The sequence below is a fragment of the Pelodiscus sinensis genome, chromosome 1, assembly GCF_052426305.1.
Source record: "Pelodiscus sinensis isolate ZL-2025 chromosome 1, ASM5242630v1, whole genome shotgun sequence".
Classification (NCBI taxonomy): Eukaryota; Metazoa; Chordata; order Testudines; family Trionychidae; genus Pelodiscus; species Pelodiscus sinensis.
The window spans coordinates 269,530,483-269,558,071 of NC_143052.1; the positions used below are offsets into that span (position 1 = coordinate 269,530,483).

A 27,589-nucleotide genomic window follows, 5' to 3' on the forward strand; every position below is an offset into this window, starting at 1 on the left:
AAAGCAGCCTCTCTGCCCCTCCTCCCCTCTATACATGCCCCGGGCTCCCGGAGCGCAGCAGCGTCCCCGGGGCTCACTCACCTGGGTCCTAGAATCCACCTCCTCCTCCTCTTCAGCTGGCTCCAACTGGCCTCTGCCTGCAGCAGCTGGCCACAGGGACAGGGATCCCACAGAGCTGCCGGGCAGAGGAAAAGTGCCTCCCCACGCCCGCTGCCCCCCACCCCGCGGCCTCGCATCCTGCACGCCTTCCCCCTCCCCCCCTGCCAGCAACAGGCTGCCCCCTCCCCTGAGCAACAGGCTGCCGAACAGCAGACAAAAGCAGCCTCTCCGCCCCTCCTCCCCCTATACATACTGGGCTCCCTGGGCAAACAAAGACTCCACCAAAACAAACAAAGTGCTGGCCTCATTGTGTTAACAAAAAAGGACCCTCCTCCTAGAACCCTGGGTGGTGTGTGGAAATAAAGCTATTAGCTAAAAGCATGGTGCAGAGCTGTTTGGTATTTGATGAGTTACTCCTTTAGTCCTGAGTTTGTCACAGGGACAGAAATAGATGTGAAATTTTCTGAACAGGGGAACAGACAGCAAAACAAACATTAGAGGGGAGTTAACCTTTCCCTATGCTATCCAAAACTAAAAAAAATGTTTGGCTAGAGTTTCCCCTACAATATGTACCAGTTCCGACTTACATACAAATTCAACTTAAGAACAAACCTACAGTCCCTATCTTGTACGTAACCCGGGGACTGCCTGTAGATTCTCTTTTAAAAGAGCATCCTGTTTCTAAACTATGGAAGGTCTTCAGACAAGGTGAGGAAAGGAAAAAAGTGAATTTATCTCAATCTGGTGATATCTTTAGAAACAGCTGAATAACATAATATGCCTGTGCACAAAAAAGCAGCATAGGAGAAAAAGGAAAGAATCAGAAGTGATTCTAACTTGTTTCCTGTTGTTTATGTGGATGCTGTGCACACCGGGGAGAGAATCTGGAGGGTATTTTTTTTTATCGATTGTCCATTCTTCAGTTCCCTAGCAAGCTACTACTAGAGAGGTAGTAATAGTAAGAAAAATAACTGATAATGTGCTTTTGCCAGAACTGAAGGAGAAAAGAATGAAAAAAATCTTGGACCAATTCTTGAGGTAGTCTAAACCACAGAACACTATAGCTACAAGGAATTCCATAGCTACAATGTCTTGGTTTCAACTGACATCTGTTTTGCAACAAAACAGAGCAAAAATATCCTTTTTTGAGATTCAGTTACTTCAACTTCATTTATGCCTGACAGTCCTGTTCCAGTGAGTTGTGCCCAATTTTTTGGAGTTTTGGAGTTTGACAGTACAGACCAGAACTGTACAACTATTTCAGGATCTTAGTACCTCTCCCAAAACTCTGTCACCAAAATGGCATGCAGGCCGAGCCAGAATTCCTTTAATACAGCCTTTTACTAGCTTCTTAATTTTAGGTCTGCAGTTCAAAATTTGATACTGGGTTTATATTTGTCAGTAGTATGTTACATATGCATACAATGTAGGTGGACTGTAAGTCAAACAAGAGGTAAAAAGCGTCCATGTCTCTTCTCTTCAAGCCTGCAATGAAGGAGAAACATGCTCATTTTGTGAAACGAATTATATATCAGTGTTACAGAACTCTCAAAGATGAGTCCAGACAATTATTTTGAATACAAGATGTATTGAAATTACTTTTTATTATTATTGGAACATTGGCTATTATGGGATCATTGGTAAGACTCTTTAGTCAATATTACATTTAGATTTTCAGTTAAAACAAAGTATTTTAAATCCCTCTCCTAAGCATTAAAACAAATATGAATCAGAATTAATAATGATTATACCACTTTTGGTATTAATATATTGGAAAATTAGCCTCATATTTAACCTGTGTGCATATGTTAAGGCTGAATATTTGCTGATATTACTGGAGTTGTGGTTATAGTTGGCCTCTAAAGTTTGTTTGATTTTTCTTTTTTAACTAATTCCAACTAATATCTATGAAGAGCTGTGTTTGCCTCTGTTTTTATCATACTTTAAAAAACTCTGCCCCTTTCCTCTGGAGAAACCAGTGAGAGAACTTGAGTGCCAACCCCTCTTACATCAGTGCTATATGTATTGCAAGCAGATGCAAATAATAATTTCACTTAATTTACACTCTGCTAGATTGTATTTTTAACACAGATAAATTGCTGCCTCTCTGTACAGATAGTTTGGGGCAGGAGGAGAGAACTCTGTAGTCTGTAATGAACATATCTTTAAACCGGGGTTTGTCATGTCATTGTTTTACAGAAAAAAGTTACACAAACTGCCAAAGTAAAGGCATGTATTTGAAAAGTACCAACTTCAAGGCAGAATAAAAGATGGAAGAAAAGACTTGTTTTGGGCGGTGGTGGGTAAAAATCTATTAGGACTTAAAAATATAAGTGGACATGAGTGCTATTAAAAAAAATAACAAAAAAAACCTTTGCCAGGTCACCTTTAAGATTTTGCCTTCTTCTACGGGGTAGATTAATGTACTGTGTTTAGTGTCTCCTCATCTGGGGACAAAAATAATCTCCTTGTAAAGAGGTGGAGTCTGCATCTGACCGTGGAAACATGCTGTGTGGGCATTGGTTTGTTCACATCTCCTATCACTTGGCTTTTCTCTGTTTTAAAAGATTTAATTGTTGATAGTGTCACCTATAACTAATTTAAATTTCTCTTAATAAAAGTATTTCAGGAATATAGAGAGTTGGAAGGAATTTTCTCCAGTATCAGATTGGCAATTGACTTTGGATGTTTTCTTGCTCCTTAGGCAGCATGGATGTGACTCACTTGTCAATTTCTTTTTGATGTATCTCAATCAGTTCCTTGCCATGGCAGAGATTTTGGGCTTTAGTGTACATTAGGACCCTACTGTGTTCTGCCTGTACACGTAGTAATTTAATCTCACATATATCATAATACTTTGGTCTAATTTTGGTTGTTGAGTGTAATTTGCTGGTGCTAGGCAGCACATGATAATACCTGATTGGAAGAATTAGATTTTTATATGTAAACATAGGTAAACATCAGTTTTACCATATACGTATGAGCCAGTGGAAATTAGGCTAAGGAAGAAAAATACTGATTGAGAATTTGTTTTATGTAAGGATATTGGTTTGTATATTTTTGACAAGCAATGTAGACATTTTGCATTTTAAGCATTATAACAGTTGAATTTTGAACTTCAACAGCCACTCAATAAATAATATTATGACCTCTGTCCCCCTTTTAGTTCCTGCAAACTGTAACAATTTAATTTGATAACAGTTGGAAGGGGAAAAACCCCTTAAAATCCATCCTTTTGTGCTGCTGAATATTTAAAGGCATATACACTATTTTTAAAAATCCTTACACACACACACACATCAATATTATGATATTTTTTAAAAAAATAGTGCATAATCCTTTGGAATTTGGTCATGTAGCCGATGGAGTTCTACATAAGTGTTTATTTTTTTTCGTATGTGTTTGAAACTTTGTTTCAGACCAGAATACTTCCACTTGAGGGAAAATATGGTGAGATCATATTTCACTTGCTCAGCAATTTTTTGTTTTAAGTTTGTCATGTAGTTTGTGTTAGTATGCATATTATCTGCTCTTCTATAAATCCTTGAGCAGGCCTGATATCCGTAATCTGAGACCATATCTAGATGCACACCATCTTCTCAGATTTGATCATTTGAGATGTTTGTGATGGAGCCCCAAGATACGCTTAATTAGGCACCAGCACAGAGCTTTCTTGGTAGATTACCTTCCATTCTAGAACTTGCTGTCACTGAAAATAAGGACGGAATTTGAGTCTTCTCACCTGGAAACATTGTGACTTGAGTCTTCATGCAGACATTTTTCTAAGAGATTGATTGAGTCTCCGGCTCTGATGAAGAAAGAGAGCTATGATTCATGTTTATACGTTACATTAGTATAAGGGAGTCCAAATACTATAGTGTTCAGTGTTTTAGAAGAGAATATAAAAATTATATAGTGTTTCTCACAAAGATAAGTTAACTATTAAGGTCTTTTAAGTGTGCATCATTTCAGGTTCTATATAATTTTCAAGTTAACGTGATCCTTTAATATAGCATTTTTGTAGAAGAGGGACAGTTCAATTAATTTACATTTTCTCTTGTTGAAAGCAATATGGTGAAATTGAAGATTGCCAGATAGATGATTCTTCTCTTCATGCAGTGATTACTTTTAAGACAAGAGCAGAAGCAGAAGCCGTAAGTATATTCTTCATACTTTCATACTTTAAAAAGATCTCATAGTAGCTATACTTAAATTTAATTCAGTTTAAGAATTAAGCGTAATTTCAAAGCAGTTGAAGTTCGTGGTGACTCCTTTTAAGTTATTTATCAAAGAGGCAGCTGACAAACACAGAGGCTTGATTTTAGATGAAATTGAGTAACATATTTTTCAAAAAATCTTCAAACCAGCATATTAGTTGAAATCTTTTAAGAAGAAGGAAATTCTGACCTACTTAAAAGTATAACATATATATTGCATGAGTCAAGACATCCCCCTCAGTGACAAATTCATGAGTTAGTCTTGATTTGACAGGACCCTATCTGTTCATTGTTTCCTATTTTTGCCCACAAGAGTTAGCTCAGATCCAAACAGCCTGATTGTTTTTCACTAGTTTATATCAGAAATGCAGAATCATGAAACAAGTTATAGAATGGATTTTCTTTATGTACTTTTTCCCATGACCCTTATTTTATAGAAATTTGATTTCTTGGGAATTTGTAGGGTAAATCCAGTCCCAGAAGTTTGTTTTGGATATATATAATTGATTTCTTAATTTGACAACATTTCTAAAAAATTATACATATTGTGATTATTGAAATTTAATGTGGGAACGAATGCATTATTCTTTGTTTACCATGCATTCACATTTAATACACTCAGAATATAAAGTTCACTTTAAAATGAAATTATAATGCTTGCTTATGGTACAGGTTGTCCCTCTCTTAACAGGGACTCTAGTGTGGCAACATCCTTGGTCCAATAGGTATAAGGAGGTTGGGCTGCAGAGCAGGAGTGGTAGGGGGAGAGAGAAGTAGCGACTCAACCAGGAGCCCCGTGTTGACAGAGGGAAAGGTGGCACAGCAGGGAGTTCTGGCCCCTGTGTCTGGGTGATAGCAGGAGGCTGGCAGCAGCCGCAGAGCTCTAGGAGCAACAGCTACAGAGCTCTGGCCTCGGCAGAAGGCACAGAGCTCCAACCTGAACAGCCACAGCCGGGTAGGCAGTGGCTGGGCTGGGCTGGACTGGAATCCTAGCTGGGGGCAACATGGGGCCACATTGGGAGGGACTTCCCCTCGTTCGGCGAATCGTCTTATTTGGGACCAATCAGGTCCCAAGGGTGCCAGATGAGGGAGTAACGCATCAGTATGAAAGTTGTTCATAAATATTACTGTTTTCTAAACATGTAATGAAATTACTAAATGTTAATTTAACTAAATGGGAGGAAGCATGCCAGGGTAGTGCTTTAGGAAACGAGAATCAGGAAAGTAAGGTTCTCCTCTTTGCCACAAATGTTCTGTTTGTACTTGGACTAAGGATGTTAAAATGTGGTTAATTGACTAGTCGATGGAATTTCCGTCGACTAGTCAATAAGCTGGGGCTCTTGTACATTTCAAGGAAGGAATGCGGAACTCACCTACATCCCAGGGCCAGAGGTAAAGCCCACTGACTCCCGTCTGCACACAGATGCCTGCTTTGATATGCACACTGGTCCCCAGCGGGGGCTCTTGTGTATTTCAAAGCCATGGAGCCCAGGATCAGCAGGGGAATCCCTCAGCTGATTCCAGGCTCCATGCAGCATTTCCCCAGAACCCAGGGTCAGTTGGGGAGTCCCCAACTGACCCTGGGCTCCACGGCAGCTGCCCCTTTAAAATGCTGCCCCTGGCGTTTCAAAAGGGAAGCTGCCATGGAACCCAGCTGATCCTGGGCTCCCCTCCGCACTGGAACCAGGGATCAACTGGGGACTCCCCAATTGACTCCGGGTTCTGGGGAAATGCTGCACGGAACCCAGGATCAGCTGGGGAGTCCCCAGCTGACCCTGGGCTCCTCTGCTGCTCCTTTGAAATGCGTGGAGGCGGCGTTTTAAAGGAGCAGCCACCGCACAGCTGATCGGCTGCCCCTTTGAAATGGTGGCTTGGGGTTTCAAAGTGGCAGTGCAGCACTACCACTTTGAAATACCCTCCCCCCCCTTTTTTGCCTCATAGAGGCAGCAAAGGCAGGGGGAATTGACTACTCGACTAGTAAAAAGACTATCCGATAATCAAATGCTTATTGGATAGTCAATTAATCTTCAACATCCCTAACTTGGACAAGTTCCCTCTGTGCTTCAGTTCCCCAACTGTAAGATGAGGATGATTGTACTTCCTTACCTAGCTGGTGTTGAAGATAAATACATTAAAGATAGAGGCGTTTAGATATTATAATAGAGCTATAGAAATGCATAGGACTGGTATGTATGTTAGAATGTATAGGAAGCGCACTTAGTGATGACCTATATATTGTAAATATGATTCTATGTAATGGGATCTAATGTTGTTGTTTCAAAAATTTAGGAAATGACCTGTAAAGTAAAAATCAAGTGTTCAAAAGTTAGGAAATGTTCACAATGAGATTGCCAAAGAGACAAATCTAGGGACATATGCATTTTTGAGGTTTTGGGGAATCGCTCAAACCAGTCCAGGTGTGTGCTTACCATCTGTCATATAACTTTCTGTGGTTTAAATACTCACCACGGCATGACTTCAGTAGCCCTTCCAGTTCTGAATCTCTCAAGATCCATCTTCCTCAGGCTCTTAAGTACCAGAGGCTGATTTTTCACATCTTGTTTGTCATTCCCACAGGAATGAAACCTGCACCCCAGTTGTTGTTTCTCTTTTGGAGACACCCTATGCACCATTTGCCCGACATGGGCCCGATTGGGGTAAAAATAAATGTTTATTTAATGGAAAAATCACAGGTTCAAAGATGAAGATAGAAAGGAAATAAACACTTTCAAGTTGTAGAGAAACTAAACATAGACACAGCCTCATATTTTACATTTACCTAGTAGATTAATATCCCTTTTCTAATACAAGTTATTTACTGCTTTTGCTCAGGTTCACAAATTACCCCATAACCCAGGGGTGGGCAAAAGGGCCTCCATGGGCTAGATTCAGGCCACCAAGTGGGTTGATCTGGCCCACGGAGGTCCTGCCACCCCCTTGCCAATCAGGGCCTAGGGATGGAGGAGTATGTGGTGCTTAGAGTCAGCCCTGGCAGTTGAATCTCAACTTCCTTGCAGGGTTAGGGCATGGCGAGAGGAGATTTTGCATGTTCCCCTCGCCCCCAAATCCTGGGGGAGAGGGAAGCATGCAGTTTCCTCCCGCCCTGCAAGGGCCTTGACACTTAGTCAACTGCCACCTGCTGCTCAGCTGGTGGATGACCGTAAGTGCAGTGCTCCCTTGCAGGGCGGGGGCAGACTTCACATGCTTCCCCTGCTCCCAGGCCCTGATTGACATGGGGGTGGTGGGGAGAGCGTACAAAGTCTCCTCCCATTGCCAGGGACATAGGTGCCTAGAGGGAACTGCCAGCTGTTCTGAACAACTGGTGGTTCTGTCTGAGAGATCAGGGGTAAAGACTTCATGTTCTTCCCCACCCGCAGACCAGTTAGGGTCTGTGGGCGGGGAAGCACGGGAAAGTCCTACCCCTACCCCTTCTGGAGTAGCCCAGGGCCACTTAAAATTTTCTGAAATGGCCCCCTGTCAAAAATTATTGCCCATCCCTGCCATAGGCCAAAGGAGAGATCAAGGGTTCAATAAGACATTTTTGAAATTATTCTTCAGCTCTGGAGGGGCTTTCACTTCAAACCTCTTTCCCTTTAGCAGTGTTCAACAGTGGTGTTTTGTTATGTTTTAAATTTCTCAGATTATGGTGAGTTGTAGTGAGGGAAATTCCATCCTTTCTTCATTTTCCCAGACTGGGGTTTTCTTTTCAGTATCAAATTGTTTCAGTGTTTTTGCATTAACTTAATGTCCTGTCACCTGTGCTTTCCTGGAGTGTAAAGTTGCTAGGTGCTTAGAGCTAGCCTTTCCCTGTGTAGCTGACCAACTGCCTGTTGCAAGGTGGAGCTGAATATTATAGTACAGATTATGAGCACAGCTTTATTTCTACACTATAATGTAAACATATACCATGATCTGTACACATAGTTCAAAATGACTATCCAGTTCAAGTTTAATCTTTAGACTAGGACCAATAAAAGATCTTGTTATACTTTTATATACAATAACAATATGTACAACCACCTGATTCAGTTGCTTCAGTCAATTGGAATTCAGACACTTTATCACCTTGATGATAAAAATAAATATTGAATAGTTCATTTATTTCATGTCATGCAGCTGTCCACTGAACACAGCAAGGATCCAGTGGGGAAAAAAGTATATCACCGTGTAACAAAAGTCTATATCATAAAGTATACTCACAAGGGAGCCAGATTGTTCACAGCCTTAATTTTGAATGCTTGATTTGGTACTGTTAATGTTCTTTTAACACCGTTTTTATATGTAAGCAATATAAAGTGCATATAATGTTAACTGAACATAAACTCCACCCGTACAGTAAACATTATGAGCCTTTTTCACTGTAAGCTCATATGGCAATATTCTTACATAATGATGGAAAGAAGACATTTGAACTTATTGAAATAGGAATTTGCTGTTGCATAGTTCCCTCCCACATTCACTAAATCTAGAACTTTCCAAGACAATCAGATTAATTTCATAATTCAAAAACATGTTGGATTTCAGATTGTTTGGTGCTTGTTAGTAAATCAGGTTTTAAGTGTAGTGATTAGTAATGAAGATTAGTTGCAAAACTAGTTGAATCAAAAAAGCTTTGCAGTTTATTCAGAAGAAAATGTAACTAATAATTTACATTTGACAGAAAAAAAGCTTAAGTTTTATGGTGGTGGACATTATAGTCTGGGAGCGAGTATAGGATTCCCTAGCTGTAAAATGTTGCATTTTTATGTAGCAGTAATTTCTTCAAAAGATTACAAGTTGTTTCTGAACCTAAATGTCATGTATAAGTACTTATAAAAATTCTAGTTGGGTGACATTGTGATGAGACCATGAACAAAAAACTCCTGAGCTGCATTTTAATAGGCATGGAATCTTTTAAATTTATCATAAATTTATATGTACAGATTTAAAATTTATACCTGGGGACTTCAATATCACACAATTCATGTTCAGATGTCATTGAACATGTAATTGTTTCTACATTTCACATTATGCTGTACTTTCAGATTGTACTATAAATCTTTTGTGACCATGACAGTTATTTTGGAATGTTGCTAACGCTGATTTATGCTAGTTCATGTTACTTTAATTTGAACATACTATTTCCAAAGCAGCCACTTAATGCATCTGGTACTTAGAAAGGCATGAATAAAGGCATGAATATCCCATAAGATAAAATTTTTACATTTCAATTACAAAGGTTTGGACAAAGTGGAACATTTTCCAGTAGAATAAGTTATAATCACAAAGTTTAATTTTTGTTACATTGAATCATTTGTGTTTGTGGAATGCTTGAGTTCTTGTAGTAAGTGAATTAAATGTTTTTTCAATTTGTACCAATCTTTAAAGGGTGTGAAACACAGATCACAATACAGTAGGGTGTTCATAACTGTGCTATCTACATTGTGAATTGATTAATTAGTTGCTAAGCTTATTTTGTTTACTTGCATTTTGATTAACACTACATCTGTACACTGTAATGGTGTATTTATTAAATTTATGTAATTTTAAACTCTTTAATTGCTCATAGATCAGTTTTATAAATGCATAAAAGTAACTTTTTTTCCAGTGAATGCTTAGTGTTTGTTTACTTTTGATCTCTGATCAACTGAAAGGGAAATAAAATAATGTGAAACTAACAACTTTCTAACTTGCTTCAGGCTGCTCTTCATGGATGTCGATTCAAAGGACAGGATTTGAAGTTAGCATGGAATAAGCCAGTTACCAATATGTCTGCTGTTGAAACAGAAGAAACTGAACCAGATGAAGAGGAAGTAAGTTAGCCTTTTCTTTTGATTTTTCTGACAAGATGAATAAATATATATTTCTTTCTAAATGTAGACATCATCTGTTGATTTCAAGTCTGTTCCTGTACCACAGAGGTTGGTAACAATCAGCTTGTAACCCATTAGAGTAATGTATTGGCAGATCATGAGAGAAGTTGCCTGGGCTGAAGGCCACCACTTTTTGCACTCCCATTGGCCAGGAACAGCAAACCGTGGCCACTGGGAACTATGAGGCCATTCCTGCAGGTGGTCAGCATAAACAAAATATCTCTCCGTTCGCCAGTGGATTTCACTGATGGGCCAAGTGCTGAAGGTTGCCAACTTCTGCTGTGCCGTCTATTTTCTGTCACTTGACATTGAGATGTAGCTTTTAGTTTGATCACCTAATACATATTTTCTTGTCTGTACTACTATTAAGCTAGCCTTCTCCATACTGCCATTGCTATTGTTCATTTAAGTCAGTCATGGGCAACCGTGAATAGTGAGTGGCCTTTCATCTCAGTGGGCCTGACACAGCTCCATCCCCCAACCTGACACTATGCGTAATTCCCAAAGACAATGTATTCAATCTCAGTCCTGAGATTAAAAAAAAAAAGACACAAAACCCAAGACTGGTTCTTTGCTGCCACCACCCAAGTGATTCCAAGAAAATCAGGGAAGAGATCACTTGGGAATCCCTTCCCTAAGGTAAAGCTCTTTCCCTGCCCCCAACCTCCGCTTTGCTTGGAGTTGGGAAAAACAGAGGGAATCCACAGACAACAATGGACTTTGTCCTTGTAACTAGTTACTTAGTCCTAAGGACACAACAATCAACCAATACCGGTTAATTAGAATAAAAAGAAAACTTTTATTATTAAAAGATACCTATTGCTGGAAGCATAGAAAATTGGCTAGGTGGAAAATAGCCACAATTTGAGATAGTCAGTCGCTTGCTCTCTGTCTGTGTGTCTCTGTCTCCGACTCTGTCTCAGGGAAATTCCCTGAGCTGTAAGCCTTAGTTATAATAGAGAAAAACAATTAGCTAGCTCAGATATGATTTCCAAACAAGGAAAAGAATAAACCCTGACTGTCTGAACTTTTCCCTATTTACACATTTCAATAAGTCAGTTCTTCGAGACGGAACACATCTCCTGTCTCCCTCAATACCTGGAGAAAACTGCTCTCAAACAAAGGAAAGAGAGAGAGAGAGAGAGAGGAAAAAACCATCTTTTCCTGTTTGAAATTCCTACCTGCATTGTTATTGGCTGATTGCCCTACTGATTACCCTAGCTGACACCTTTTCTAAGTACCTGAGTTAACCACTTAGTCACTGGGTGCTGGTCAGCACTCCTTCTGATCATAACAGGGCTTCAACAGCCCGGGGCCCATTGGGGCTCCATCTGAGGCCCATGGGACCCTCTGTGTGCTCCCCTTCCTCCACACACTTCTCGTGCACTGGGGCACTGGAACCCCACATGTCCTCCTCCTCCTCCTCCCTCCCAGCACTTTTGGAGCGCCATTGCACTTTCTACAGTGGAACAGCTAATTTATGAGTTTCTAACTTTGGGAGGGAGAAGGAGTGGGAACAGAAAGCATATCAGCGGAATCCTGGTGCTCCGAAAGTGCAGGGGGAGGGGGAGTAGGAAATGCAGGGGGGTCCAGTGCCCTAGTGCACAAGAGGGGCAGACAGGGGTGTCACAGGTTGCTAGTCACTGGTTTAAATCCTCCATCCTCTTCTATCAGGAGTAATGTCTTTCACAGCAAAGAACAAAATGTTGATGCTTTATTTAGGAATTTATCAAAACAGCACTGTTGCATACAAACATTCAGGGGAACTCATGGTTCATGCTCAAGACAATAATTGGAGATAATTATAAGCCACCTGAATTATGAAGTAATCTCTTTTTGCATTTCTTGGCTTTCTAGAATTTTGATTTTTTTTAAGCTTTACTTTATTTTTTTCCTTCAAATTAGGTCTGTTTCAACACTCCACCAACTCAGTTATTTTTGTCTTAGATCTTTCCCATTTCTGTTTTTAAATATTCTGATACATTATAACTAAAAAGTATAATGTGAGACTTGATTAATGTCTTTCCTCCAAAACTGATTTGTTGTGGAGAGCTACTAGAATTTTGCTTCCTGTAAAGGTGCAGTTTTTTTTTCTTATATATATTTTTTTTAACCTACTTTGTGACTGGTAGGGAAAAAAAGTTGAGACCAGCTAGCTACATGTTGGTGTTTTCCTGTGAACATAATTCACAAACTGTTGGAAAGCTTAGTGAATGGGTGAGATTTCTCTAACTTATCATCGTCAAAAGTAGAGAAGGTGTGATGCAGGATATTCATTTTCCTGGGTCTGAACTAACAACTTGGAAGTTAATTTTTGGTGATCCTTTGCATTGGTCAAGGTTGTTCCCCACTCTGGCACTTCAAGTACAAAAGGTGGGAGCCCGCAAAAGACCTTGAAATATTTTGCCACTAAAGGCTTCTGTTTAAAACTACCCAAGGCCACGGATTCCCTGACCTTGGATGGACGGTGGCACCATGCAAATGCAAAAAAACCCTTTAAGTCAGGAAGTTGCTCTTGAGAACTTCTCCCTGTGGGGTAACCCTGAGCACTTAACTCCCCTTTAGGAGAGTTTGAAAACAAACTGTAATATCTTAATAGGTGACCATCAGTTTAGCCATATGGACACAGGAATTAGATTGTAGACTTAAAAAGGTGATTTTATTAACAAAACAAAAAAGATATATTTGGTAAATCATACTTGCTTGCTAGGTGTTACAGAGCAACTAAAAAAAGTTAAAGTATAGAGAATTGCTTCTCTGGGATTCACTTTCAGTTACACTGTACAGAGACGTTAAGTAGATGAGTTTAACCAAACTAAATACAAAGAAAATAACCTGACCCACTTACATAACCTTTATTCCAGGGTTCAGTCTTTCCTTAGGCATAGATATCACTAAAAAAATGCATGCCTTTATTCTTGGTTCAGTCCATCTTTCTCTCCCCAGCTCCTGCTCTAAACTCACACACAAAGGGAAAATTGAAACAGGCAAAATCTATTTCATTTAAAAAATCTTTCCCTCTTTTCCCATTGGCTCTCCTGGCTCCCTGTCAGCACTTTCTGGCTACCCTCTATTCTGGGTTTAACCCTTTAGTTACTGAATGCCAGGATGTTTAGAAAAGGGTAGTACCCCTTAGGGATGTAATAGTGTAGCCAGCTAAACAGTTAACTGATAAGTGGATGCTTATTTGTTAATGCTACTGGCTTCACACAGCCTCCCAATTCCCCGGGCTTTGCCAGTAAATTTTTTAGTGGACTGGCCAGTACCGTGGTTCAGTCCTAGCTTGCACTAGCTCCTGGGAGTTACTCCGCTGTGGCTCTGCATGAGAAGTAATTTGATAGCCGGCAGGCAAGCAGCCTGGCTCAGTCCCAGCTGACGCCGGAGCCTGGGAGCTACGCCCACTGCGGCTCTGCATGAAAAGTAATTTAGGAGCCAATGGGCCAGCAGCCTGGCTCAGTCCTGGCTTGTGCTGTGTCCCGGGAGCTACCCCTGCTGCACTATTAATGAATTACTTACTTAACATCCATAGTATCCCTCCCATCCATTGCAGTGTTATTGTTTTAATCAAAGTTTTTTCCCCAATATTCCCTTTAAGTCTGACATTAAGTCCTGTTTTGGACATCAATCCAATGTCCAATATAGAAGGGAAGTTAGAGGCATGTCTTCTATCAAATCTGTTCTTACATAAGCTCTAGTTCATTGGTGCAAGCTTCATGCAGCCCACTGGGATTCTACCTGTAGCCTGCATACTCCGTCTGCTCTTCTTCCCCCATGCATCTCTTGGGCATTGAAGCCCCTCACTTACTACTACTCCTCCCTCTCTCTCTCTCTCGGCTGTTCAAGCTGTGGGAGAGGGGAGGAGGAGGACGAGCAGGAATGGAGCGCCATTCAGCAGATTGATGGTGCTCTGGAAGTGGGAGGGAAGAGCAGGCAGTGTGTGGCTTCAGTGCCCCAGTGCACAAAAGGCATGGGAGAAAAGAGCAAGAATGGGGTGTGTGGGCTGCAGGTGAAATCCCAATGGGCCACGGGCAGCAGGTTGCCCACCGCTGCAATCTACTGAGACAAAGGAAGGCCACTGATGTGGCCTACTCAATACTTTAGATTTCCCATTGCTGCTCTGATTCATTGCTTTTGTATGCTTCCTAAAATTTTTCTACTATCCATTGCTGGAATAGTTCGTGAAATCTTATATTCAGTGTCTTCTGTTCAGTTTTCCAACTGGGTAGTCTTTTACCCATATTATATCCATACCAGGATGATTTTGGTATATGTATGTTTTAAGCAATCTAACTTCTTATGCCATTCCCCCCGCCCCCCCATCCCTTCTTAACTTGCCCTTTTATCCTCTTTACTTAACCAGGTTGCATTAATTTACATTCTCTCCAGTGATTACTGAACTAGTCCCCTCTTTCCTTTAATAAATTCCCATAAATAATGGATTTTCAATCAAAAATCTTTAGAGCATTTTGTTTTCCTTAAATGTCAGCTTTTCCTTTGAGAGAACTTCTGTATTACTTCTAGCCTATGCACTTATGGGTATTTGAAATATAATGCTGTATTCCTAAGTAGACAAAATCTAGAATAACATTTCAGAAAATGCAGTGGTCATCAAATTGCATGAAAGATTCTACGTTACATTTTCCTTTCAATTTCGGAATTATCCCAACCAATAATAGAAATTGTTAGTTGTTTCTATAATAAATGGTTCTCACTTCCATGCACACATCTCATGTAAACTGAAAATACCTGACTGTCTCAGTTGTATGTATGAACACTCAGTTCACCAAATTATTCATGACTTTTTTTACAAGCTCCATTATCCATAACAGATATAGCGAACCTCCGGTTTTGCCTCATGACTGACTTCAGCTCATGTAAGACTTAAGAGGGCCAGGCAAGTTGAATGTTTGGAGGGCACAAATAATACCCTATCTGACAAAAAAGGTGGTTAGGTGATTCCATAGATAGTACTGAACCAGCACCCCAGAATGACATTAGGCAGTGGATTTTAATAGTTTTAGTCTGTTGGATGAGACTTAAATATAGATCCTGTCGACTTTGTCATGAGATTATTAATGTCCACTTTTTGTTGGAGTAGGTATAATGACACTAGTTTTCTAGTCATACCCCCCATTTGAATCATTACATTTTCTCTGAAATTCATCTCACTCTTTCATTTTAATTTTGGTATTCTATCTTTCTAGATCTAGATGGGCCAAATGTCGAAAAACCTCTTACAACAGAAGGATCAGAAAAAAGCGGCAGTGTAGCCATACCCTGAGAATGTGTAACCTCAAGGAAGGGGTGGGGTCTTGGGGAAGGGGTAAGGTAGATCTTGGCTTGTCCTGACATTTAAAAAGTGATCTTGGGTGCAAAAAGATTGGAGACCACTGCCCTATGGTCATGCTTTACTACATATCCTTCTGTAAGAAAAGCTTTAGCCAGTCTCCATTTGTTCTCTGCAGCTCTTGCACAAAGTCTTATTTCCTCTTCAGGTGGAAGTGATAGCAAGCTATCACTGCGTGGTAACTAGGTACTCTTGATTTCCAGAGAAAAGGAAGAGAATACTTTTCTCCCAAATGCAGATATCGTCCTTCCCTTTCTATCCGGTAGGGTAGAATGATCTTTTCGTGACATAAACCTGTTACTAGCAGCTGCCCCCATCCGTGATTTGTGTTTTTGCATATTGTAAATATGAATGTGGAAATAAGAGTGCATTGTGTGGCGTCTGGTAGACTACCTTTTTAGACACAGATTTGTCCTGCCATGAGTGCAGAAGACAGGACTTGATCTCTCGATGTTCCTTCCAGTTCTGTAATTCTATGATTCTGTGAAGCAGCAGTTGACCAAATGGCCTTAGCAGGCTACTGCCAGCCATCCAAAATATGAAGTGATCTCTTATTCATGAAGGTAACTCCTAAAATACAGTATGGAAGATCTATTCCACAGTCACCCAAGGCAAGTTCAGCATGTCCACCATACAGGCCTCAAAAGCATGGAGGCATCCTCAGAAGGGGAGGATACCAAAGCCACACACATGTGCTTGTCCGGTGATAAATATAATTGCTCTAGTTCAAAAGAGGAGCCCCTTTTTCTTGTTTTGAATTTCAATTTTTGTGGAATCAGGTACTCCTGTCTGCACTGATGAATGGAGGAACCAGATCAGAGGACTAACAGGCCACTGGATCCTTTTCAAAGGAATCTTCACTTCTCTGTTTGTGAAGAGAATAATTTGAAAATTATTTTGGCAGAGCTCAATAGGGATAGGAAGACGGTAGATGCTAGACTCTCCAGTAGCTTGAATCTGGGAACACATACATGGAAGGAGAAGCAAGAGGTTCTTGGGTATGGATATCATCAAATTGGTTAGGGAAAATGGAGTTTGAAGAGGGAACAAAGGATGAGAGATCTTCCCAGAGATCCTATTAGAGTCTTGAGAGAAGGCATACGTGGATCTGGAGAAAGAATTCTTCTTCCCCTTCACTCCTCTTTTCATTCAGGAGGCGAGGTCACTTGTAGAACTGATGAACTTCTGTTTTGATGCATCTGCAACCATCACAGCTTTAGGTTCCTCGACTGGCCTGACAGGCTCTCTCCAATGCCTTTTGAAGCTTGCGTTGCTTTCTTCAGAGGATCAGAGCCCTGCACAGGTTGAGGTCTCCTTTCTGGGAAATCTACCAAAGCCAAATCAGTCATTTTGCTGTTCTGATGAACTTCCAGAGCTGTACGGTTTAGTGGACAGAGCTTTGTTGAGCAACAGTAACTGACAGCATGGTCTGCCTATTCTTATAGGTTCTTGAAGTTAGTTTAGCAATGGTGGACAACAGAGAGCTAGTGTACCTTGCCCAGACATTTCAAAAGCCTTATGTGCTTTGTACAATATCCAGAAAACGGCAGAGTGCCAAACGAATCTAAAATCTTTCTTGTGTTTGTTCTGCAGTTCTTCCATAACACAAAGGAACTTACCTTGCTATGTGTATACTTTATCTATATTGTAACATATTTCCCACTAACTGTACTAGAGATAAACAACTATAAATCAAACAAGGAATTTAGAATGCCCTGCATCTGAAGGATCAGGGCAGCTCACTTCTCTTTCCCACTGTGATTGAAAAGAACTGAGGTGGTATAAGGACACAGCACTGCTTACATAGCTTCATTCTCAGAACATTCACAGATACGGAGAAATAGCATGGAACACAAGTGCAATTCAGCACATACTGTTTGAAGAAGGTTTTACATGAGGTGTCACGAGGTGGGATAGTATCCCTATATGGAAATATGAAGAGCCACTTGAGCAAAAGCTCTGAAATGTAATTTATTTTTTAAGAAGTTTAACTTTCTCTATAGCTGACAACATAAAAATAGAGATACTTTGAAGACCAGAAGATGTACGCCTTCCGCTGCATCTTGCCGCCTGTCTACACCGGCCACGACTATTTGCGCAAGTACACTGACATTGTAATGTACAAAATCAGTGGTTCTTGTGCAAATACTCTGACGCTCCCGCTCAGGGATAAGCCCTCTTGCGCAAGTATTCTTGCGCAAGAGGGCCAGTGTAGACAGCAACGTTAATTTCTTGCTCAAGAAAGCCCAATGGCTAAAATGGCCGTCGGAGCTTTCTTGCGCAAGAGAGCATCTACACTGGCATGGATGCTTTTGCACAAAAACAAATGTTTTGCACAAAGGCACATGCCAGTATAGACGCTCTCTTGCGCAAATACTTTTAACGGAAAAACTTTTCCATTAAAAATATTTGCCCAAAATCATGCCAGTCTAGACCAGTGGTCCCCAACCTTTTGGGGCTGCCGGGCACCTGGGGCGAGGCTTCTCACAGGCCGAACACCCGGGGGCGGGGCCGCGCACGTGCTTGGGCGCCGGGCCACCCAGGCGCCGCACTCCCGGGACTGGCGCCGCAACTGTGCTGCATGCCCGGGGTGGGGCCACTGGTCTAGACGCAGCCCTCATGTTTTAATAGCTCTAACGATTCTTCAATATGTCCATACTATTATGCTGCCATGAATCTTAAGACAATATACTGAAAAACTTTTATGTTCGTGGTCACTTTGCCTCTTTACAACCAGAGGAAGTGATGGAGGGGAAAGACCTTGGATGTATTGATTAATCACTGGATAAACTGAGTCATCAGTGTGATACAGCCATGAAAAAGGCTAATGCAGTCCTAGGATGTATCAAGGGAGAGACAGGGTTAGTACCATTATGCAAGGAATGGTGAGACCTCATGTGGAATACTGCGTGCACTTCCAGTCTCCTATGTTTGATAAATTAATTCAAACTGGAACAGGTGTGGACAAGGGCTACTTAGATTTTTCATTCTTGAGATTATCCTGCCTTATGTAACAAGACTGGCTTGTTTAGCCTAACCAAAAGAAGGCTGATGATGCTCTTTATAATATATTAGAGGGATAAATAGGAAGGAGGGAGGAGTTATTTAAGTTAAGCCCCATTGTGGATACAAAAACTAACTTCTATAAACTGTCTATAAACAAGTTTAGGCTTGAAATTAGATGATGGTTTCTCTGTCAGAGGTGTGAAGTCCTGAAACAGCCTTCCAAGGGGCGTAGTGGGGTAGCACCCTGTCTGAGCTTATAGTTTATTGAGGGAATGGTATGATGAGAGAGTCCCCAATGGATCACATGCCATCAATGACTGGCAGTAACAAAAATTGCCAACTGTTGGAGATGGGACACTAGGTGTGGAGGGCTTTGCGTTACTCCAGAGAATTCTTTCCCAGATATCTGTCTGATGAGTCTTGCCCATATGCTTAGAGTCTAACTGCCATTATTTGAGGTCGGGAAGGAATTTTTCCCCAGGCCAGATGGATTGCATCCCTGGGGAGCAAGGGGGGGGGGCAGGAGGGCAATATTTCACCCTTCTTCTGCAGCAGGGTCATGGGCCACTTTAAGGTTTAACAGGTATAAATGGTGAATTCTCTGTAACTTCCAATCTTTAAACCGTTATTTGTAGACTTCAGTAGCTCAGCCAGGTGTTAGGGGTCTATTTCAGGAGTTGATGAGCTTCTGTGGCCTGCAAATGTGCTGGAGGTCAGACTAGATGATCATGATGCTTTCTTCTGACCTTAGGAGTCTGAGTTATATAACACATGCTTTTCGAAAGGATCCTGTCCATTTTGGGATCTTAATTTGGACTCATCTGTGCTTATGAAGTCATCCTTTGAACCATGTTCTTTATTTTAATTGTATCACTGATAATCACATGCAGAAAGGCACGTGCCTTGATAGTTAACCTGACATTTACAAATGTTCTTGAACCCACTCTAAGAATGTAATGATAGTGACTGAGCAGTTTCTTTCTGAAAGCTCATGTTAATAAAGGGTAGTCTTTTTCATGCTTGAGATGCTAGGTGGGATCTTGCATACTATTTAGATAGAACTAAAAGTCTTAGGAATCCATCTAGAGTGTTTCTTAGGCAAATGATTATGAATCATAGCATGTCCATTCAAATGATTTTCCATGTGAGTTAAACGAGGAATTTTTCAGTGTTATGAGTTACCTGAAGTTCCTAAGCTGTTTGTAGTGTCTCATTCTGCTAGAGCTATAGTAGCATCTTTTGCTTTATTCAAACATATTCTTTTTTGGGAAATTTGCAAGGCTACTGCTTGCAAGCCAGTGCACATTTTCACTAAACACTTAATTTTTCTTGTGGAGCTTTGCCAAATTTGAGAGAGCAGTGTTTCAATTATTACTTGATTAAGACTCCATTCCTATGACTAGAATTTTTCAGCATTACTTTTCAAACTTCTGCTAAGTAGGAATATGCAGATCCCTCAAAGAGGAAATGAAGTTTACTTACTTGTTACCAGACTTCTATAATTCTTCACAGTCACAATTCAGCCCCACCTTTCTTCTTTCTCAGGTTATAGCTATACTGTAATGTAAGCTCACTGTTAGTAGAATTAGAGTTACCAGACTCTGGATTTCTTAAAATAGGGATAGGATGTCAACATTCGTTCGTAAACTGAAATTAGGAAATGTTGAACTCTGGGTCCCAAACTGGGACTCCTTCCTTTGTACTGCATTGTGGGTCACTATGTCAGCCACTCATATCCAAGGCTTCCTAGTACCGTCAAAAATGTGTCAGCTCTAGCCTTTTTTTGTTGGTTAGTGTGGGAACACTTGACTGTCTACCAAACTTGGCTGTTGAGAGACAAAGGCAGTCGCCCCTTGAGGCTGTGGGATGTTTTTGTTTAACTGTTAGAATGTGAGTCCAGTGGGACTGTCTCCAAACTGCAAAACAGTAGGACTTGAACCCTTGACACAGGTTCTACCTCTCCATCCTCATGTGAGCCTTGGATTAGTGCAATTTGTGTGTTAGATGTAAAGGGGGTTAGGCTTGAGCTTAAACTTTCAGCTTACATTGCAGTGTAGACATATCCTCAGAACTGAAGTAGTACAGGGCTCAGTGCAGCTTATGTAGCCTCATCCTCTGAAAGATTAGACCCATCAAAGAATGAGGGATTGGAAGAAAGAGGGGAGGGCACATGTACATCAGCAGGCACTGCTTAAAGAAGGTTCAACCTTTAGGTGCCACCTGGTGTGCAGTACCATGAGCGTGCTCATGAACTCATCTTGAAGGGAAAAAAAGGGTTAGAAGTAAATATTTGTTTTCTCTTTTTCACATTAAGAAAGGGAATGTCTGCATAAAATCTTTGTTCACATTAAACTCTGTGTAGCAGAAGTCGGTTTTCATTTCTCTGAAAAGAAGCCTAACAAATTTTTCTTTTAAAGTTTCAGGAAGAATCCTTGGTTGATGACTCATTGCTTCAAGATGATGATGAAGAGGAAGAGGATAATGAATCTCGTTCATGGAGAAGATGATTCAGCTGATCAGAGAAAGTGCTGGAACTGTACCTGCATTGCATTAGTATTACCTAATGTACTTTTGCGTGTTTGTACTAAAAGTTTTTTGGTAAATGTGATGAAGTTGGATTTCAGAAATAGATGAAAAGCAGCTGATCAATCCTGTATTTTGCGCGATTCATGTTTGAGTTGTTTCAGTAAATGATTGCTAAAGACATCTTATTAGGAACATATGCAATGTTTTTATTACATACTTCTACTGAGAGTTAGAGAATTCTTTGGATTCTTTGTAATTTAATGAATTGGTCAAAAAAAAAAAAAAAAAGACCAAGAGTTGTTATAACATAGGTAATTTTTGTTCCATTCCAGATATGGAATGAAAATTTGCATTTAAAATCTTTGTGAATGTTTTCAGAAATGAATAGATAACAGTACTAAACTGAAGTCTCTAAAGTTATGTATTCATAATATTGCATAGTAGTATGCTTAGGCTTTACTATGTACTAGCCTTTTGTTGGATTTGTGTACGTATTTTACGTATGGGTTTTAATGATACAGTGTATGACTGCTTTGCATATAAGTCCTTATGACTTTAAGATGTTTAAAAAAATAAAGAAATGGAATGGTCTTCAAAAAAGAAAAGAAAAAAAAAGAAAAAGAAAAGAAAAAAAAAAAGCAATAACCAAAAAAGCTAAGACAATGGTCCTTGATAATGGTTTAAAAAAAAAAAGGAAAGAAAGACCATTCCAAATGGTGTGACCCCACCCCCATATTCACAAAAGGAGCTATAATCACTGTCTTTTTTTACAACTATATTATATTGAATATATAAAAAACAATAACTTGAACTGCGAAGTCTCCTGTTTAGGTGATTATATAATTGTATTTTGCTGCGTAAAAACCTTGGAAACCTATTTTAAATTTTAAAACTGATAATGTAATTCAAATCAAAACTGCTTCAAATAGAATAACTTTTCACGAATAAGAAGACCATTTGTATGCATATACTATGGACCTGTACAAGAAAACTTGATCCCATGAAGATATATGCACTAAAGAAATGTAACATAGAACAATACATTAAGAAAAATGAATGGTAGGTATTATAGTGTTAAGAATTTTAAGCCTATACATTAATCTCCTTTGACCTTGTAAATAATTTTTGTATTTAAAACTACATTTGGCAAATGACCAGTCCATACTATGGTCTGTTCAATTAGCTTTTAAAACTTATAAATATGGGAAATGTTAATAGAACTTTGAGCTTATGTTCTGCATTGATTTCATAGGCTTGCAGCCCTTCTCTTCTCGAAAGGGGAAACACCCTAAGACTTAACCCTGTAGAAATAAGTAAACTCCTACACCCAAAAAGAAAGTATTTCACATCCCTTGAAGTAGATTTTTGTCTCCTCCTTAGGTCTTTTGTACGCATATCAGCTATTGGAATCCTTGTGTATCGATGAGCCTGCAAATAAGTGTAATATAAATACACCTCATCAGACAGGTGCAGAGGTGGTAGTTGGGATCTTATAATATTTTTCCACTGTATATTCTTCATTTAATTGGGAGCAAATTACCACTTTGTAAGACTTTTCTTGGAACATCATTATTCTTCCAGGAGCCTTTTTATTCATAAGATAAGAGTTGAAGGGAAGTAGAAGTAGTACCATTTCTGAGGTAAGAGGGTCTGGTCTCTGAGAGTAGCTGTCTAGTTCTGTGTTCTGAGGGTATTTTTTTGAAGGGAGAAATGGGTTAGTTCTGTAAGCCTGAATTCCGGTTCTTTTTCATACTGCATGCATGTGTGCTCTCTTACTCTGTATGCACACGTTGCAAAAATGTGTTCTATCATTTTTTATAGAACTTAAATTTATACAGAAATTTCATAATTGTCTGCTTTGATTTCTGATAACTTTTAATGTTTGTCATAACTTTTTTTTTACTGAGCCTCAAGCAAAATAAAGTAATTTAAGATCTCTCTCTCTCCAGCACACTGAATGAGCTATTCTACTTCATTGAGTATATACAAACTTTTTAATTTTTACTTTTTAAATTTAGTACTTCTGAAGAGTCCCAGTCTGAAGGATGCTGGACTGAAATGTTGGGAGACTCAAGTTTTGTGTTTTTCTACATATCAGGTACTACAGATTGAGGAGTGTGCATGTTCCTTAGATTGAGTAGTTTGTTCTATGATGGTATAATCTTCCTCTTTATTGACTTCCACCCATAATGCAAATTAGTGATGGTGATACGGTGTAGTTTTTTTTTATATTGATCCATTTTCAAAGAAGCTGAAACTGTTATTTCACCTAATTATCTGATGGTCAGGACTTTTGGTTATTGCTCAGTTGGAGTGACTTCATTTGAGTTACAAGTCTGTGTGAGATTCCATTTCCTATTAATCCCTTTAGACATATAGTCTTCCTGTGAATAACTTAGAATGTTGTGCCTCCAGAACTAGAATGCAGTTGAAAAAAATTGTTGCTGTAGTGTATTTGTACTCTGCCTTTCTGTCACATTCCTTCCAGTTCCTGAATTATACCAGGGTAACAGAGCTTCAGCCCACTTTCACACACATTAAAGAAACAAGCACCGCTATTTCATCCCCCAACTAGAGAATGCCACTGTTTGTGTTTAGTGCCCAGCAGCTCCCAATTATAATACAGGTTGGACCTCCCTCGTCGGGCATCCTTGGGACCTGACTGGTCCTAAACAAGGGAGTTTGCTGGACCAGGGGAGATCAATTTTGGCCCCTCTGCTACTAGTCTCCAGTCTCTTCAAGCGGGCTGCCAGCCTCCCAGTTGAGCATCCAGGTTTCCCTTTTTGTTGCTGACCTGGCTCCTGACCCTGGCTTACTGGTTTCTGCTCCTGGCCCGAGCAGATCCAGCTCTGATCCCAGCTCTGGCCCAGCTGTACTCCTGGCCCCAGGCTAGGCTCCTGGCTGCCACTCCTCTGCCACCAAACTCCCAGCTGGTCACTGTTTCCAGCTGCTGGGCTCTCTGGTCCAGCAACATCTGTGGTCCTAGTGGCCCATGGATGTTGTCAAACCAGAGAGGTACAACTTATAATAAGTATAGTTTAGCATAAAAGAAGATAGACCCTTCCACAATCTAAATTGGTTTCCTGTTTATTTCTGAATCCTTTTGAAGTGGTCCTTTTTAGTTTTAAGACACCTTATAGTTTGCTCCAACCTATATACCATGTATGTCTGCCATCTTCTTGGTTCCTGCCTATTGCCTACCACCAGAGTCCTCTTTGTCCCTTTACACAGTCTGATAACTGTTGAAAGTCATCACTAGAAGTCTCTCTCTTGTAGAGCAGCCTTGTGTTTTACATCAAACAACCCAGCAGTCTCACAATTTTCATTTCCGTACTGGGTTGATCCTCCTGAATATGATTCTGCTCATATATGCATGTGTGCTTAGCTAAATTGCCCTATTTTGTATCTAACAGTTCTACAGATGGATTTTGCTAATCTGAAACACCAAGAATGATTGCCTAGTTTTTTCCAGGAAACTTTTCCCAACTTCTAAAGGAAAAGGTAAACTTTTCTTTCTTGTAGATGTTAGACAACAAAGGACTTACGGCAGAAAAATACAAAGATGTAACTCAATGCAAATTTTGAGTTAAAAGAAAGAAAATGGGAAAACTATTGAAGTTGGGTAACAGGAAATGAATGTCAAAGAAATTGAAACTTTTCTGTGTCACAAGATTTTATCTTTAATATTTCTTTCTGCATCTATCATTTTATTCTTAACCATATTTTGAATCTATCCACCAAATATCATGGAATTTGCATTTATAAATTTCACTTCAACCATTTAAAACTAACTGAATCATTAGTGAATGAATTGTCAAACAAACGTTTTGCAAGTCGTTTAAGTTTATATTTTCTCCAATAGATAATTGCTTTGAAATTCACAGTGTGCAAGCTTTTTGGCACTATTATTATTACATAATCAGCACCTAAACTTGAAAGTTAATATTGCATTTTTTTTTCTTTTCTTTGTCCAGATGAGTCAGGATTTCATTTTTCTAGTGGGCTTGTAATGCCAAGAGCCTGGTGATGTCTTGGAAACTGCATATTACCTGAACCTGAATTACTTTGTGTTATTGACGTAACGTTGTGTTCCTGATTTCCATCACACTCCAATAGAGTAATTCACCTTTTTTCTTTTTTGTGACCACGATTGTGCAAGATTACATCCTACAATGTTAACTGCACAGGTGTATGAACAGTATATTACCCCTTTCCTATCAACAGATGGAAATGCACAAAATGGAGGAAGTAATTCTTCAGACTTGATTTCTTTTTAAAATGAAGTGTATATTGCAGCTATTTCCCTTCTACTTCAGCCTTTTTAGTACATATATTGGAAAAATGTTTATTGTGAAGTGACTAATAGTACTTACTTCATTTATTCAGTATTATTTACAAAGACTAATTCTCACAACACCTCTTTGTTGTAGATTGCTTACTCACATGTGATTTTTTGTGTGTGTGTTGGAAGCTTGACCACAATTTATTTTCTTCTAAAACGCAGATCTGTTCTCATAGACTCATAGACTTAGACTCATAGACTTTAAGGTCAGAAGGGACCATTATGATCATCTAGTCTGACCCCCTGCACAGTGCAGGCCACAGAATCTCAACCACCCCTCTTAGAGTAATCCTCTCACCTATATCAAAGATATTGAAGCATTCAAATACTTTGAAGGACCCAACATGCAGAGAGTCCTTCAGCTGTGATCTGTGCCCAATGCTACAGAGGAAGGGTGTTCATATCACCAAATCTCATAACGAAAAACAGGGAGACCATTGAATTAGAGGTGTGAGAGCCCTCTTAATAAGCAATGGTAGGACTTTCTTTAACAATTCACTGTGAAGTGCGTTTCATATCTAATATTTAGTCATTTGTGAAGCTAGTTCTTTTCAGACCTTGGAAGAGCATCAAAGCAATTTGTCTGTTTTATCAATAAATGGTGACTCATGGTTTTCATAGGCTTCTATAATGCCCCCTTCTAACTGTAAAGGAAGAAGAAAGTACTTCCAGATTAGGAAAAGAATTTGGATAAATCATCTTAAGATATATGGAAGGTCACCTCTCTTTGAGGCAAAGTAAACCTCTTTATACAATAATTTGCTCTCCAGTGATGTAAACCATGTTTCACATATTGTACAGACCACAGATTAGTCCTGAGTTTATACGGTATTTTATTTAATAAAAAAATGTTTGGACTAAATTTTCTCTTCTGTGTATGGAAATACAAGACATTTGACACACATTTGTCTTTATGTAATGCGTTCAGATTGCATCTAAAAGTCTATATTCTTATGGCAAGAATATGCATCTTGTTAGTTCAGATCTGCTATAGGTAGGGTATAGAAAAGTTCTGAAATGCCTTCAGGGAACAGCTCTGCAGGACAATTCTGTATAAAAGCTGGGAAAATGTTGTTTCCATTACAGCATCCTGTTCTTTCAAAACATTTTCAAGTTTCCTTCTGAGATTGTGAAACTTTTTTATATATTTATTTTTTGGATTGATGAGGTGCAGCACTTTTTCCTTTGAATGCTAGAGGGCACTATGTGTACACAAGTGAAACAGCCAAAAACTGAAAGCAATGTGCTGTCATTTCAAGCTTTTCTTGCTCGTGCTAATATTTGCATTTCTTGCAGAAGAGTGTGTCCATCGCTACCAGGGCAACAGAATTTTTTTTTGTGAATGAGCACTGGTTACTCGTGCTTGTAAAGCAAAGGATAGAGTGTAGTCCTACACACTTAAATCTGGATAAGATTGAGAAGCATTTCCATCTGTCAGGATGACCCACACTGCCTTCCCTCCACTCACCTTCTTCCTTTCTGTAAATTAATTTATTGTATTTTTCTTGAGACTTTGATGAAGACTGCAGTAAGATAATAGGTTAAGCTATTGCTTCCCATTTGTCCAGGCTTTTTGTAAACAGATTATTTCATCTGCTGTCAGACAGCTCTGGAATGGGTACATATTCAGGGAGTGCAGAACTAAAGTCACATCCCAGCCAGAAATATGATCTGTTTATATGTGCAGTTTGGTGTAGCCATGTTGGTCCCAGGAAATTAGAGAATCAAAGTGGATGAGGTAATATCTTTTATTTGACCAACTTCTATTGGTGAGACAGACAAGCTGTTAAGTTTACACAGATCTCTTCTTCGGCTTTGTGAAACGTACTCAGAACCAGACCTAAATACAAGGTGGAACAGATAGTTGAGCATAAATAATTCACACACATTTCAAGTAGGGACGTAATAGTATAGTTGATTAACCGTTAAGCAAAAGTTTATCGGTAAATGCTATACACTGTGCTCATTCACCCCCGCCCTTTGCCAGTACATTTTTAGCAAATTGGTCAGCAGCCTGGTTTAGTCCTGCTCTGGGACCTACCACTGGTGCAGTTCTGCATTTAAAGTGTGTTAGGAGCTGGGCAGGCAGGCAGCCTAGCTCAGTCCCGGCTTGCATAGGATCTGGGACCTACCCGCGCTGCAGCTCTGCATTTAAAGTGTATTAGGAGCCAGGTGGGTAGGCTCAGTTCCAGCTCACGCT

The 27,589-nt window shown here is 39.8% G+C and overlaps 1 protein-coding gene across 3 annotated transcripts in view; it reads left to right on the forward strand.

The window, feature by feature from the left end:
* The window catches only part of RBM26 (RNA binding motif protein 26), a 100,430-nt gene extending 77,447 nt beyond the window's left edge, over positions 1-22,983 (forward strand). For 2 of the 3 annotated variants that reach the window (XM_075918836.2, XM_075918837.2), the window contains exons 19-21: positions 4,167-4,253; positions 9,995-10,108; positions 20,939-21,858. In XM_075918836.2, the coding sequence (XP_075774951.1) occupies positions 4,167-4,253; positions 9,995-10,108; positions 20,939-21,028 (291 nt within the window). In that variant the 3' untranslated portion in view covers positions 21,029-21,858. Of the gene's footprint in view, positions 1-4,166; positions 4,254-9,994; positions 10,109-20,938 lie in introns of all 3 variants that reach the window. The other variant, XM_075918835.2, reaches the window with a different exon arrangement.
* Positions 22,984-27,589: the final 4,606 nt, after the last annotated feature.